At 46.6% G+C, this 16,480-nt stretch overlaps 1 protein-coding gene across 2 annotated transcripts in view; it reads right to left on the minus strand.

The window, feature by feature from the left end:
- Positions 1-16,480, minus strand: part of LOC148818474 (protein kinase C beta type) — a 147,812-nt gene that overhangs the window by 54,702 nt on the left and 76,630 nt on the right. For both annotated transcript variants that reach the window (XM_088936819.1, XM_088936818.1), the window contains exons 4-5: positions 16,249-16,360; positions 10,506-10,634 (exon numbers count right to left, since the gene is read on the minus strand). In XM_088936819.1, the coding sequence (XP_088792945.1) occupies positions 10,506-10,634; positions 16,249-16,360 (241 nt within the window). The remainder of the gene's footprint in view (positions 1-10,505; positions 10,635-16,248; positions 16,361-16,480) is intronic.

The raw sequence follows: 16,480 nt of genomic DNA on the forward strand, positions 1-16,480 counted from the left end.
AATAGCCCAGTCTTCTTGGGCCCCCTTAACCCTGACACACCTCTCTACTTCCACCCTCCTCCAGCAGAGCACAACAACAGCTGAAGTTGCCTCTTTACACACTGCTAAGAGTGAGGCATTTCAGATTTTGAAGAGTACCAACTATACATCTCCCCATCTTACCATACATCCAGACTTTTACTGTACTGGAAGTATATCCTCCATGTTACTGCACATCACTAATGAGCTGGACACAGCTGGCAATTGCTACTGGAAATGGTTGCTGTGGGGACACAGCAGATTAATCACAGAAAGCTTGATTGTTTTGGGGATGAAAATGCTTTCGCACTATTAAACCATTGGACCTGCTATTCTCTCACCTTGCACTCACCCAGCACTTGACCAGTGCAACAATTTGCATGTAATAATACATCCAATTAATCAAATAAACCAGCTGCTGTCTCTCGGGGAAAAAACTAAATCACGTGGAACCAAAAGGCTTCACTACATACACCCTGTTCCGGACAAAACAGATCACTAACAATACTCGCTGTCTTTAAAAAGATTGAGGCAAGCCCCAGTAAAACAGATTACAGCGTTTAGCCAAAATGGTCCGGAGGGATAAAGATTAGCCCAGTTTGTGAAGTATTAAATGAAGGGAGAGTGGAAGAGATGATAGGCTATTTGCAATCTAAACCTCATGGGACTCATTTACACAGATGGGCTAACTGAGGACATCCAGGTAAAGTTCCTTGGTTGAAGATGTACAGTACAGTATATGCTGGGTGTGTCACGCATATGAACCCATGACTTTCTGGTCCCGAGTCTAGGATCTTTTCTTTTTTTAAGATCACTTTGTTGGCCATATACAATTTCTTGGATTAGGAATTTGTCTTTTCGCATACCCCAGCTTGCTCTCCATGAGACACACAGGCAGGGAGAGAGAAGCCTGGGGTCAGAGCGCAGGGCCAGCCATTAATACGGCGCCCCCTGGAGCAGCTGGGGTTCAGGGCCTTGCTCAGGGGATCCTCTGCTGGCCGGGGGATATGAACCGGCAACCTTCCAGCCCCAGGCGCAGATCCTGAGCCACAGAGCCACGGCACCGCCCCGCACTCTTTGGGAATTGTCTTTGTCATATCTATCCAGTGCCATCTCACAGACATTTCATTAAAATCACCTAGAGCACGGTGCCAGCCCATGGCTTCACTGCTGTCTATAAATCTGTATTATAACTGGAAGCAGTTAGGGGATGAAGCCAGCACACAGAGGCTGATGTGGGATAATTGCTTTTGACAACATGCTGTACATAATCTACAGGACTTACAACAATTTTTCAAATAAATGAAAAGCCTCAGAAAAAAAAAAAGGGAGAGAGAGTGAAAAATAACCTTCTTATGAAGGGAATAGCAATTGGATTTCTATTCCAGATTTCAAGTATTCATTAGGCTTAAGTGACAGGACTTTGCAGTGAACAGCGAGCAATTCCTTCATTCATCTTGCTGTACACTCAGCAGATTTGCACCGCTGTGATGTGACATTAAATTATAAAAGACAGCATGGCAGATTAAAACTGTGGGGGCTCCAGTAGGTTACGGGCTGTGTGCTGCATGAGAGGCTGTCAGGTTCCGCAAACAGAATGAGACTCTTTCATTAACTGTTGAAAGGTTAAGAAAATGTAATTAAAGAGTTTATAAAATGTGCCCGGGCCTATCTTGCAAACGATTGCCGGAGAGGGCACTGGTACTGCCTTGTGCTTGGCTTTCACTCGTACTAACTTTTTATTATTCATTGGCTCCACACAATACAGGGTGGAAATCGTCAAAGTCCTGCATTGTGAAAAGCCACTGAAGAATAAAGATAAATAAAGACGCCTGGCTCTTAAAGACGCCAGAACCCTGAAAAATTCCCATCAGTTAAAAAAAAAACAACGAACTTCTAGCAGGGCAAAGTTTGTATGCACTCTGGCTGGTCACCTCTGCTCTGTGGATGGTTGACACAGTACAGCCCAGTAGCAACCATGGGGAAGAGGGGATCGATATCAGAGAGGCCCTGTCATAAATTTCCCCTAACTGATTAAAAGTCTAAACGCTACATTTCCCCTTAGGGGCCCTAATGCAATATAAACAGTGCTTTCACGATCAATATACAATATAAACTAGTCACTACTACTCATGCTGAGCTCAATGGGAGAGCGGAAAGCGGGGCCAGTAAGGGGAGACAGCCAATCAGAGAGGAGAGCTTTGGAGCATCATGCTCATTCATAATACCCTGCCTTGCCTGTGATGCAAAAGGAGCACAGAGCAGCTCTCTATTAAAACAAGTGATTTTTCACATAACTAGATGCATGCAGAGACATTCGCAATACTATGTATATAGAAATAATAATAATAATAATTCACAATTATTGCTTACACTTATATAGCGTTTTTCTGGACACTGCACTCAAAGCGCTTTACAGGTAATGGGGACTCCCCTCCACCACCACCAGTGTGCAGCCCCACCTGGATGATGCGACGGCAGCCATAGTGCGCCAGAACGCTCCCCACACATCAGCTATCAGTGGGGAGGAGAGCAGAGTGATGAAGCCAATTCATAGATATACATGTGTGTTAATAGAATTACTTTGTGATTTGAGAACCACGCATATCACCTTTGGTTGCCACCCATCTTCAAATTCTTCTTGTTCTGGCCTGTACAGAGATTCATAGCCCCCAGCTGATGAAGGACTGAGGTTAAATTACTGGACCACGATCAACAAAAGGCCAAGAGCTGCTAACCTTTCTGAAGCAAGAAAAGACTCATTCCCCCTTCAGTCCCCCTAGATTCTGTATTCTGAAATATTCTTCTATATTTCAGAATTGAAACAATCTTTGTGAATAGCTTTTACTGATATTAAGCTAACTCAATTAATACAAAAATATAAGATACCAAAAACAACAAAATGTAACAAAAATAACAAAAGTACAGTGTAAGATACATTTGGATTATCTACAGTAATCAACAATATTATCTAACAGTAAATATCCTCACATGAATACAGAACCTTTGTATTCAGAAACTGCTGGCTCCTTCTTAAGCAGCAATGATCTCAACCACTGTACATCTTTCCTTGCTTCAGGTCCTGCCATAACATTTCAGTGGGGTTTAGACCTCAGATTTCTTTTGGCCAACCCAAAAATTCAAAATCTCTTCTCCAGCCGTTGTGTTGTAGATCAGCTTTGCAGGGTTAGGATCGTTGTCTTGTTACATGAGCCACTTCAGGCGCAGCTTCAGCTGATGAAAGGATCCTCTGACATCCTCCTCCAGAACTTGCTGAAACACAACTGAATTCATGGTCTGTCTGGGACCTGAGGCTGCAAAGTTGGTCCAAACCATGAAAGCACCATGCTTGGCCGCTGGGATGAGGTTCTTCTATAGGAAGCCTGTGATTGGTTTGTTCAACACGAAACATTTCTCTTTTGACCCCTCTGGCCAGAGAACAGGCTTCCAGTAAGTCTCGTGGATCATCCAGGTACTCTTTGGAGAAACGGAGACGAGAGGCAATGTTATCTTTAGAGAGCGATGGTTTCTTCCTGGCTATGCTGCCATTAAAACTCGTTCTCGTTCAGTCTTTTCCTGATGGCAGAGGCACAAACGCTGATATTATTCGCAGTGAGAGGGGCCTGCAGATCTCTCGATGTCACCCAGGGGTCCTTTGTCACTTCTCGGGTAGCTTTCCAGGTTGTTGTGGATCTTGGCAAGATGACCAGTCTTCTGCAGAGTCACTGTTGTCTTGAATATTTTCCATTCGTAGACTGTCAGTGACCATGGATGGAAGGGCCCCCAGATGTTTAGAAATGGTTCTGTAACGCTCTCCAGACTGATGAGCACAAACCGCTCTGTTTCTGAAGTCTCTGAATGTGGCACAGCGTGTTCCTGCTAATCTGTATGCTGAAGACCAAAATCACAAAGCGTCTGACCGCCACACAGGACAGGGATGCCCAGACTCAGGTCTTGTTTGTTACCCAATCATTTAACCACCTGATTCTAATTATAACCTTACAGTATGTCTACTAAATATACTAGGGGTTCACATATTATTTCACAATGCGCTGACTCTTAATTATTATTTTCTCCAAAATGTTTTAATTCATAAATATAAATCCTTTTTTTTATTTAAGAAACAAATGGATTCAATTAAACTGAGTGTCATAGGAAGACGCTGTAATTCCCTCAGTTGAACAGGGGATTCACAAACTTGCTCTTGACACTTTTGGTTTGGGTTCACAATAATCAGCACAACAAAACGTGGTGTTGACACGATATACTGTGCATACACCAAGGTAAAATAACACGTGCATGCAACGCATTCATATGTTGTACTATGTATGAAATATGTAAATATCTCTGCTTTCAGACACACAAGCCATCAAGCAGGTGCTGAATGCAGGTTTATTTCCACTGCATGGCAGCATTGTTGAGAAGCACAAAGCATGACAGAAAAAAACTACAAAGCAAATACAGAATGCACCACTTGGTGATCAGAACATATTCCCTCTACAAGTTTCCTAGGTGACCCAATTCCTTGTGCTAGTTTTTAAAAATGCATGTTTTCCACAGTGTGCTAGCCCAGCACCAAGATTTGCTGCTCTTTGCTTTCACATATGTGCTAGTAAAGCTCAACTTAGGGACCCAAGTAAAGACAACTAGCTGCAGCAGTTGTGGTTCCTCTTCAGTAACTTTCATCTCATCTGCACTGACACGAGTTCCACATGCAGTGCAGGCTGGGACGCTACCCAGAATGTGATTCCAACACCGCTTGCCAAATCCCAGACTGAGGAGATAAAAGCTTTAGGTCTCCTTCACTTTCTCCCGGAGCTGGTCTTGCCTGCAAGGGGAAGTTGAACACAGGGCATTGTGGGAAGAGCGCATCTTAAAAGCTGTGTGCTCAACATTATTTGCTGGACCAATTAAAAACCCATATGTCATTCTGTAGGATAAATGGCACCAACCAGCCCTTTAAACAGCTGAGCGTTGGCTGATTGAGTGGAAAATAAACTGGAATTATTTCGCTCAAAAAATCATTATTGGGCTCCCAGATAAAGAATTATAAACCCTGTCCAAAACTAATGATGTGTTCAATCTTGGGCACACAAAGTATAAAACGTAATCTCCTATTTCAGAGACATTTAAAGCTTCACTAACGACCTCAAATTAATACATGCCTCGTTGTCTCTCAGCACATATGGACAAATATTTTACATTTTAATTCTCTAGCTCGTGCTCGGCTGTAAAGAGCAGGCAGAAAAGCCATATGTGTGCTCTGCTGAGTACTGCGATCAAGCGTAGGGATGAGGACATGGATGGACTGATGCATCTAGCCTAGATTCTCTGAAGAAGGCTTACATGGGGACTTTGATTGGAGAGGTCAGAACAGCCAGGTTACTGATGGTGAACATGTCCTGCCCTTCCCAGGTATACAAAAAGGAAAAAAAAAATGTGAGCTCAGGGAAAACAGCATGCTTTCGCATGTGCTCAGAAATGCAAACAGCAGCCGTGCCCATCTTTTTCCAAAACAGTATGTTAAGCGCTCCCATTACAACACTGGCAATGGCTCTCATCTCCTTGCCCAGCTCTGCCAACCCTATATAAGCTCTCTGACCATGAAATTCATGCGGGCACTTACCGACACGAAGAGCAGTACAATCCAATAGCCTGTTAATGACAAATGTTTATTTCTCTCTGGGAGGGATGTGGGTCAATCATTGTGCTATTGATCTCCTAATGTACTTTCCAGCCTTAACCCAGCACGAGGGGGGGGAGTCCAACTCACAACCGGGGTGGGAGACGCTCCAGAAATAATTCCTCGGGGGTGGGGGTGAGCTAAGTCTGCGCCACTCGGAGAACCACTGATCGTCACGTCTGCGAAGGCAACTGTCACAGCGACACTAATCCAGAAGAAAACACAAGGTAATTGAGTGTGTGCTGGACGAGCTGCGTCTGCTGTTACAGTGTCTGTAGGAGACGTGGTCTGTTATGGATCGGGTTACTGGCAGAGCTAAGATGAGAAAACACAATATATACGGGTCCCACTGCTTCTGCTGGGCGTTCAGATCGAGATCACTTCAGTGAAAACTGCTGCGAATTGTGGGCCTCTGGACTTAAACAAGGGGTGGAGGCTCGGATCGAGCTGCCGCTGTCCCAGGGTGCCCTCTGGAGTGGGCAACATGCAAGCCGTGGCATCAGCTGGCTCTGCTCCACCACCCCCCCCCCCATCCCTGAGATCAATTCAAGATGCCACATGCCTCAGCACATCCTTCACGTTTGCCAGTTCTGCAATCTTATTTGTTTTCTGCTTAATTATACTCATCCTTCATGCAGCACATTCCAGGAAGCAATGTATTATCAATTTAATATGCCTTTGCAATGCATGAACAGCATTTTTTTTTCCGAGCCTCCCATCCCTCTCTAAAACTGTCACCAGCAGTCTGCTCTTCTCAGGCGAAAGGCAGGCTTCCTGTAAGATAGGTTGTCATCGCCATCTAGTGGGGAAACAATGAGCAGCAGAAACAGGTACAAGCCAGACTTAATCAGTGGTGCAGCAGGCTGTACTGCAAGTCAATGCTTCTTCTGCCTTTTGGTCCTGCAGTAATCACTGTCTCTGCTGGTTTTCATTCCAGCTAAGCTCTATATCTTCAGTGCTAACAGATGAGTTAATGGATCTGCTTTTATACTTAGAATTCTACTTAACTCCTTTTCTCAAATGACTTTTCAAATGACTCAAAAGCCATTTGACATTCTGAGTGTCAGATATACTCAAGGATACGGTTTCCAGTGTCGGCACACAGAACTTTATGCTGCCTGTCTTCAGGGTGCTGGCTGTTATTTCTGACTAAACGGCTTTTACTAACTGAACAAGTGATGGCGAACAGACACAGGTGGAAAAGGCACTGTAACTGTCTCATCCACAATGATAATAAACCCGTTTTATATAGCGCCTTTGAAAGTGTGTTCTCAAAGTGCTTTACAGGATAAATAATAAAGGCAGTTAAAGGGGAACCACAATGCTATTATCATATAGCATCCAGATCACGTTGGAGACTTTCTGCATTGAAATATCTGTATATTGTATCTACATATCTAAATATCTACATTGTATGGGTGACAGGGCCTTCTCCTGTTATGCCCCCAAGCTCTGGAACTCTCTCCCCAAGAATATCAGAGAGTCACCTTCTCTAAACTCCTTCAAATCCAGGCTCAAAACCTTCTTCTTTAGAAAAGCCTTTACTGAACTGGTTCCCTTCTTCATCCCTCTGCTTTTCTTAGTACCACCATCCACGGTCTCCTCTGTATATTGTAATTGTGTTTTATCTTGTGTATTCTTCTTATTTATTGTTGTTGTCATCCTGTAAAGCGCTTTGAAAAGCCACCTTTAAAGGCGCTATATAAAATAAAGTTTATTATTATTATTATTATTATCTGCTGCACAACCTCTCTTTATTCACTGGTACATCACATTACATTAGTCAGTACGGTGACTAGTGAGCAGGAAGGACCGCTTCACATCACACTTCTCCTGAACTCTTGACAACGTGGCGACTTGCGTGTCTTACAAAGATAACTAAAAAACGGCAACTTACAAAGTTCACAATTTTGTGCTTAATTCATAATTTGTCAAATTTTTCTATACTGTCGACTAATTAATTTTTTGTAATAGATAATGACTGGTCTGAGAAACCGGGACTGCTGCTCTTCTTTCAAACGAAATGGTAATAATGACAGGAAATAAGAAAATTAGGCAAAGACACAACCAGGATTTAAAATGTAGTAGGGGATGCAAGATGCAGACACACACACACCAAATAAACAAAAGCCATTTTTTGAAGAAGCAGGGTTTGAGTCTGGATTTGAATGCGCTCAGGGTAGGTGACTCTCCGGCATCCTTCGGGATAGAAATCCAGAGCTTTGGGGTGCAGCAAGAGAAGATCCTGTCACCCATAGAGTGTAAACAAGCTTAGAGGACAAACAGGAGACCAGAATTAAATGATCAGAGGCTGCAAGTTGGGGAGTAGAAAGATGATAAGTCAGATAGGTACTGAGGACCAAGCCACGTAGAGCCTTATAGGCAAGCATGAGGATTTTGAAGTCAATGCCAGTACAAGGACTACAGGACAGGACACATGATTGCTTGCCCACAACCTGGCTGCAGAATTCTGGACATACTGAAATTTGTTTAGGGTGGATATAGATGCCCCAGCGAGCGAGGAATTGTAGTAATCGATTCTAGAAAAGACATATGCGTTGACCAGCTTTTCTGCTACAGTCTGAGACAACATAGGAAGAAGTATGATTAGTTTTTTTCCTTCTGTAGAGGTCAAACTGGTTACAAGTATTCCTCTCAATTTTAATCGTTCTAATACAGCCAGACTCAGTCCTCTGACACGCCCACCTCTTAACCACGCCCTCTTTAACATTGCAGGCTCCGCCCCATACTGGAAGGTAACCACCGATTGGATGAGAGGCGTGTCTCCCACTGACAGCATGAGGGAGATGGCAGCTCCCATCCTAACCCTCCCTGTTGCTCAGCCAATCATGCGGTGCAGCCTGGGGAAATCGCTGTCACAGTCAGCCATCGACATGACCCACCCTCGAACCCGTGACCACAGAGCTCAGCCTGCAATGGGCCACCAGACAGCAGGCGACTTTGTTTAAAAACGAAACCTTTAGTCTCGCTCACTTTCTATTATCTATCTTGAAAGGAGGCCTTTTTTCCAGGTTTTTTTAAAGTTGATTAATTTTAAAACGTATAATTTTTAGAAATATTATTTAATCACAATATAAATAAAAACAGGAAAAAGCGTTTATTTAATATTTGAAGTACTGGGCAATGTGTAGGTCATTAATGTTCCGGCAGCAGTTTTTGAAAGCATCTGGTTAAATTTCACTCTGGGCTCGTACGTCCTTGATTCCTTCATCCCACCATTTTCTAACCGCCTCTTCCAATTCAGGGTCACGGGAGAGCCGGAGCCAATCCAAGCAGCAGGCGCGAGGCAGGGTACAATCCACATGGGACACCAGTCCATTGGAGGGCAAACTGACGCAAACACAGACACACACCCACACCAGCGCCAAGTTTCCCAGAAGCCAATTCACCTACTAGTATGTTTCTGGACTGTGGGAGGAATCTGGAGCACCCGGAGCACACCCACCTGAACACAGGGAGAACATGCAAACTCCACGCAGACAGCAACCCCAGGACTGGACTGAAACCCGGGGCCCCAGCGCTGCAAGCCTCTGCTGGAGCTACCCACTGCGCCACACTGCCGCCCATGACCTGACTCGTTTCCTCCTTCAATTCGATTGGCGCAGCCGTTTCTCTCCTCCTGATCTGCTGCCCAGTGGGGCTGGGGGGGTGCAGAATGGCCGCTGCTTGTCAGAGGAAGGCTGGACGTGCTGGGTTTGTGCGCTTGGGGGTGTGGATTTAGTGGACCTGACTCTGTCTCTCTCCCGTCTAGTCCATGTGGAAGACGAAGAGAGGTACAGTGGACGGGTACTTCCTAGCTGGGAAGAGCATGGTGTGGTGGCCGGTGAGTATGAAGAAGACCAGGGAGAGCTATAGTAGGGATTGTTCAATTCAATGAAAAACTGTGTACATATTATATCTACGCCTGTGTGGGCTGCACTTCAATGGTGAATGATATGGTCCTCTCCTCTGTGTATAAATGCCTAAATTACCAGCAGCCATATCACCCTGCAACTCACAACTGGCAACTCCCTGAAGCTCAGCAGGTGTGAGCCTGGTCAGTACCTGGATGGGAGACCTCCTGGGAAAAACTAAGGTTGCTGCTGGAAGAGGTGTTAGTGGGGCCAGCAGGGGGCGCTCACCCTGCGGTCCACGTGGGTCCTAATGTGCCGTCCTTCAGATGAGACGTAAAACCGAGGTCCTGACTCTCTGTGGTTGTTAAAAATCCCAGGGTGTTTCTTGAAAAGAGTAGGGGGTGTAACCCCAGTGTTCTGGACAAATTTCCCATTGGCCTTACCAATCATGGCCTCCTAATAATCCCCATCTCTGAACTGGCTTCATCACTCTGCTCTCCTCTCCACTGATAGCTGATGTGGTGTGAGCGTTCTGGCGCACTATGGCTGCTGTTGCATTATCCAGCTGGGTGCTGCACACTGGTGGTGGTGGAGGGGATCCCCATTACCTGCTTTGAGTGGAGTGTCCAGAAAACCACTATATAAGTGTAAGCAATTATAAGGATGAAAGGTTTTTTTTGGGATGAAAGGTGCTATCACAAGGTTTCTTTTCCGATTCCTTTTCCTTCCACATGTCCACTAGGTGGCAGCACAATCTCACAGATAACCACAGGACGAGACAGAAACTGACAAAAACCCGAACAGCGACAGTACTGTCTGCTCCCGGACTCTCCACGGATGGTGATCTGTATCCACGGGTAAACCGTAAGCTGACCGCGACCCGGGCTGTCGCCACGAACACACAAGACAATGCCCAGAGAGCGCGTTTCGGAGCGGTGTGCCGGACTCACTGTGCACCGTCAGGATGTTGCTCTTGATCTCGGCCCTGATGTAGATCCGGCCCCGGCGCTCCGTGTGGTCCGTCCCGCACAGGCTGGGCACGTTGGCCACGCAGCGCTTATGGATGTTCATCATGCAGTCTGAGGACACAAAAATAAGACCGGGGGTGATTCCAGTTCTGTAACACCTCAGCCTTCTGTTAATACACGTTTACACCCACTGTACTGTGGACACACGACACCTCACAGTCCCACCGGACTGGCCCCAGCCAGCCTACCCCAGGAGGTCCCATTCCCGGTCATTCCTGAAAACCCCCTACAGAAAATTTCCACCATTTTCCAAACGCTTTTCCAAAACCTCCAGGAGCCCATCAAGCAGAGGTTCCTAACCTTTTACAGACCTCGCAACCCCTACAGCAATACATGGTAACCCCACGTCCCACCAAAAACAATCGTTAGCAGTTTTGATCGTGTTTTTAGGTTGTTTAATAGATGGGTAGATGCATATTTCAAATCAAACACGACTAATTGCTTTTTGAAAGCAATAATTCCATAATAATTTAATAAACGTAATTATGGCAAAGCGGGTTATGCAGTAGAATTATTTTAATAACACAAGAAACAGAAAGATCAGTTCCCCTGAAGGATCAGAAGGAAAATGAGTAGAAGTTTTAATACTGTAACGCATATGGCCGACAGGTACTGTGTAAGAGCCGGCTTACTAGAGCAGGTGACGTCACCGCCCTTCCCAGTAATAGCAGGACCACAGCCCTTGGGCTGTAGAGAGATCTGTCTTTAGCTCATCGGGCTGGGTCCCTGCTGAGTGACGCGGGAGTCCCGGGTTCGAGCCCCCGAGGGTGGGGGGCCGACCTAATGCGGCAAGGGCGCCCGCCTGAGCCCCCGTTGCGTTACAATACTGTGTTGACAGGAGACGGGCAGTAGTCTGGTGTTCACAGCGTTGTGAAATATACGTCTGAATTGTTGTGGTACGCGGCAGTTTGTTGTATCTGCTTAGACACATGCAAGATGTTGGTCACACCAAAAACACATACTGACCCAAACGTATATATATATACTGTATATTGGTGTGGCTCCCTCACTTCATTTGTTGTGATGAAATCACATTTGGAGTATAGCTACGTTTAAAATTATACGTTACTCTCACGTCCCTTGGACTGTCTTACTGCACCCTAGAGGTCTGCACGGGAATGAAGCCCGAACCCGGCCCATACCCGAGACCTTGAGGCCCGACCCCACCGAGCCCGAATGGTACTGCCAAATTTTACAATGCGGTTTTACAGTGCTTTGCTCGGCTGCCATGCGCTCGAGTTAATAGACAGAAAATGCCGCTGCGCTGAGAAAAACTGGTATTTAGGTCATCATGTTTCCATAACGAAGCCGTCCCCCAACTCATTTGGCATTTTGAGTAGTTCTCGACTTTGTGAGTTTTCGTTTTATTTCATGCATTGCGAACAGTTAGCTAGGCAGGCTCTGTTACACACGTACAGTACAGAGAACGAGCGAGCGAGCGCGCAAAATGAGTTACACATTTCTTCTAATAAAAAAGTGCAAACATAAAATAATAATAATAATAATAATAACAACAACAATAATTCATTTTCGCTTATAAGAAAACAAACCCGAGCCCGAAGTTGTAAGTGAAAAACCGACCCGAAACCCGATACTTTGTCGGGCCCCGTCCGGCTCGGCTCGGATGGCAGACCTCTACTGCACCCCGAGAGTGTGCAAGCACCCCAGGTAAAGAAACCCCAGCTCTAAGGCATGGAGCTCTGACCAGGGGGGTCTCGAGTGACCCCCCACCAGTAGCCTGCCAGAGACGGGCAGGAGGATCCACCTGTCAGCTTAAAACTGAAACCCCTGGTGTTTAGGTGCAGTAGGGCTCGTCTGCGTGACTCCCCACAGACAAATGGAGAAGAGAGCATTTAAAGGCAAGGTCCAGTCTGAGAGCAGTGAAGAATCTCTTATGACAAAAAACTTCCCTGCAGGCTTCTTAAGGGACACAGCCGATACTCAGGCCCAGGTAAGGAGAACTGCTTGCTCTTTCACGCCTGGACAACGGCTTTCATCAGGTCCTTTCACTTACAGTAGGTAACAGGAGCACGCAGCCCGCCCCCGCCGCCTCCACAGGCACGCATCCCGACACACGCATACGGGACAGCGCCCCGGGGAACAGGAGCCGGGTGACACGGGCCGGGCGCAGACAGGTGACGTGATGCCGAGAGCCAGCAGACACACACCGTCTCGCGCTCGCAGGAGAGAAATTCCACCCAGGTAACGATAGCCCCCAGCACGGCCGAGGCGCTCGTAACACGGCTGGGTCACGTTACGGCCGTCATCGTCACCGAGGCCCGTGCGAATGCGGGAGGGCGTTCAATACGTCTCGACAGAACCTGCAGCAGACCGGGCAGGGGCATGCGCACATGCACGCACTGATAACGATACAGATTTGGAACCTCCAAGTCATTTTGATCGCAGTCAGTGCTGGAGAAGTTCCGCGGCCGCATGCTTCTTCTTGAGGCTCGTATTTCAATCCGCGAGGCTGCTGTTTCTCTTGACGCCTGCGATTACCTAGGGTTAAATGACTTCTGCCAATGTATCTGTTTACAGTGTAACTGTAACTGTAAAATTGTGTCATCAATAAGCCTTTTCAATGGGAATTTTAACCGCACATAAATGTGAGTGTCGTTAATGCATGCACAGGGAGAAAGTGATTTACAGAAGACGTTATAAAGTTACGAGGACCTACTGTATGTGTAGGCTTCTCTTTATGCAAAAAACGACTCGATGGCTAACAATAAGCCGATGGTTTAAAGGCAGTCAGGAGGGCTTTTAGGCTTTAAGGTTAAAGATTTGAGTTCGGACAACCGGCTGTGCATCACCTTGGGACGCACAGTGGACAGAATGGCATGTCTTTGGAGCTCCATCTTTCTCCAACTAATATGTACAGAGCAGACAAGCGTGCAGTTTACACAAGGGAATGCAACGAGATACTGAGCCAGTGACATGCACAACAGATCCTCTCCTACACTGTATGTCAGGCACTTTACATGTAAATCAATTAATCAATCAAAAGCTTCCTGAGTCTCTGCGGTGCCCCACTGTTGCAGGACTCCACTACTGTCTTTTGACACTCAGATAACGCATTTAACTGTAGTCCAATAGCCATGTCTTATCAGCGGTGTGTAGTATTCTGCTACAGTTCCTCAAAAGCGTCTTTTAACAGACTTCCAAATGGCTTTGCAAAAGGCAGTTAGTAGCACACATAAGTCATTAGATGTCACTGTGAGACAAGAGATACAATTTTATTTCAGGTCATTTTTGCCAGCCGTTTGATTTTGCAAACAAGCCATTCTTCTGTAAATCATTTTCTCCCTGCATGAACGACACTCACTTTTATGCAAGGTTAAAAATCCCATTAAAAACACAGTTACAGTTACACTTGAAAGCTTGTCAGTAGTACTGTAGCAGTACTGTCAGTAGAACTCTGGTGCTACAGTATAGAATGGGGGTGAGGCCATTGAATTTATTTTTAACAGGGCGATAAAACTTTTTGAGTTAAAATGTATACTTCCTAAATCCATTTTTGAACTGCTTCTTCAGATTCAGAGACACAGAGGAGCTGGAGCCTATCCTATCAAGAAAACGTGCAAGACAGGATATGTCCTGGACAGGATTCCAGCCCATCGCAGGCCAGACAGACACAAACACAAACACAAACACACTCACAGCAGGGCGAGCTTTCCCACAAGCCAATTAACCTACCAGTAATGTTTTTGGACTGGGGGAAGAGACAGGAGCACCCAGAGGAAACCCACGCCAACCCAGGGAGAACATCCAAACTCCACGCAGATAGCACTGCCGGACCGTGTAGTGGCAACTAAGTGTTGCTTTCCTGAATGAGGCCCCCCATCTCTCTTCCTCATCTCTGTGGTCCAGCCACAGAGAAGCTATTCATGTAGTTCCTGTTTTAAAGTGTTTTCTTTCCGAGAAGGGGCAGCTCCCAAATGAGGGACGCGCTCAGTCATGGCTGGCTATTATAATGGATGGGCCACTCCTGGCGCCGGGACCCTAGGGCCACAAACACCCGGTTTACAGTCCTAGGGGTCAAGAGGTCAACATTACTCTTTCCTACAGTTGACCAACCAATCAGGAACCTGCAGGGCGTGGCTCTCAAATGCCCGCCAAACTTTCAGCCAATCACCGTCCGTCTTCGTTCTAGCCAAAAAGACACGGCAGAGGTCAGACCTTTGCTTCTCCGGTCATTCTGACGGCCCGGTGTTGTCTGTATAGGGACTGGTCCCTTGTTTCAGCAAAGTGTCGGCCGGGAGAAAGCCCGTACGTAAGCCCGAATCGCTAGCAGCCAACGCGGACGCTTCCCTTGACCACCGAAGTGCCCGTGTGGCCTCTTGTGAATACGTTTTTATTCAGCAGCAGCACTATGCCGGAAGCAGACCGCGTTTCGTCCACCCTAAAGAGTGACTCGCTCAGACGCGGTCACCCTCTGTGCATAGAGACTTTATGCTAGTCAGCCGGACTACTAGTCGGTCCCTGGGAGAGCAACGACTGTCCCGCGCGTCGCAGAGAGACTCTCCTTCTCCTTCCTTCTCCCTGCAACTCGGAACCGCACCAGGATGGGTTGGGCCCCGAGCCAGCATGGTGCCGGTTGGATGTCGCTGCAACAGAGCCTGCCCGCTGGTCTGTTGTGTCCGTGCCCCGGGAAATACAAATCCATATCTGGATAAGTGATCCAATATTCTACATTGCTGATCGAGAAGTCACCTGTATCTCAGCAAGGGTTGATATCAATTTAATTCGCACGAGCAACGCATTTACTTATGGGTAGCTAAGGTAGAATTCATATTCCTGAGACTGAATGAAACAGTACACCAGAACAGTATACCGGATGCATATTCCTTGTTTTGTAACTCTTTCTGATCGTGTATAGTATATCTTGTATCTGGTAAACCTCATAGTGAGATCTGCCATCTGTATCCTGGCAGATTGTTATATGTTTTATATGCACAATTTCTGCATTAATAAACGTATCTCGTGTATTGAATCCGTGTGTGTGTGTGCGTCGCTGATTGTTCCTGACGATTGATTGTCTAATAGCCATAAAAGAACCACCTCGTGCTTTACTGCTCCCAATTAATAAATTGTCCCGGTAAATTCACAAAACTCCTACAACCAGAATTGAAACCAACAGCTGAAGGCAGTATTGCCAACCACTGTGCTCCGTTACCGCCCTATACTATTAATACATACAGGTAATTTCCTAACCAGCAGATAGCACCCCTCCAATATCAGAAAGTACCTTGGTTTTTGTAGAAACCCCCACAGTCCAGAGCCCATCCCAGAAGCATACCCCAGTGGTGGGACACCGGTCCGCCTCAGTTACAACTCAAGAGATGTTATTGAACCTTCTTGGCATGTTAAGAAGGTGGGATGAAACCGGAGCACCTGGCAAAGACCTAAGCAGATATAGGGAGACCATGCAAACTCCGCACAGAAGGTACTGCAGCCTGGAAATCGAACTCCAACGAATCAACACTACACTTAGCCTCCCAGCTAAGAAACTAAACTGGTTACATCCAGCAATCCACCCATCGGAGTTTTCCCTCCTTTCTCTGCTGCAAGGTGACCAGACGGGAGAGGCCTGCCCAGAGTTCAGTGCAGCGTTCAGCCGCGGTCAGCGATCCCTGCGCAGGGCGAAAGAGACAGCGGTCATACGTACGGTCACATTTCATCCCCTGGTGGATGAGGCCGTAGAGTAGGGAGCCACAGTGGTCACAGAAGGTGGGGCTGGAGTACGTGTGCACCCGGAACTTGTGCTTACTCCTGGGGTCCTGGAAGAGAAACACACAGCAAACGAGTGACTTGGGCACCAGTGGGGCATGTCAGCAGGGAAGCAACAGGAGACAACGACTTTCTGTTCGCTTAGTCGGCACCCACTGCACAAGACCGAG

Source organism: Atractosteus spatula, chromosome 18, assembly GCF_055471065.1.
Source record: "Atractosteus spatula isolate fAtrSpa1 chromosome 18, fAtrSpa1.hap1, whole genome shotgun sequence".
In the NCBI taxonomy this organism is placed as follows: Eukaryota; Metazoa; Chordata; class Actinopteri; order Semionotiformes; family Lepisosteidae; genus Atractosteus; species Atractosteus spatula.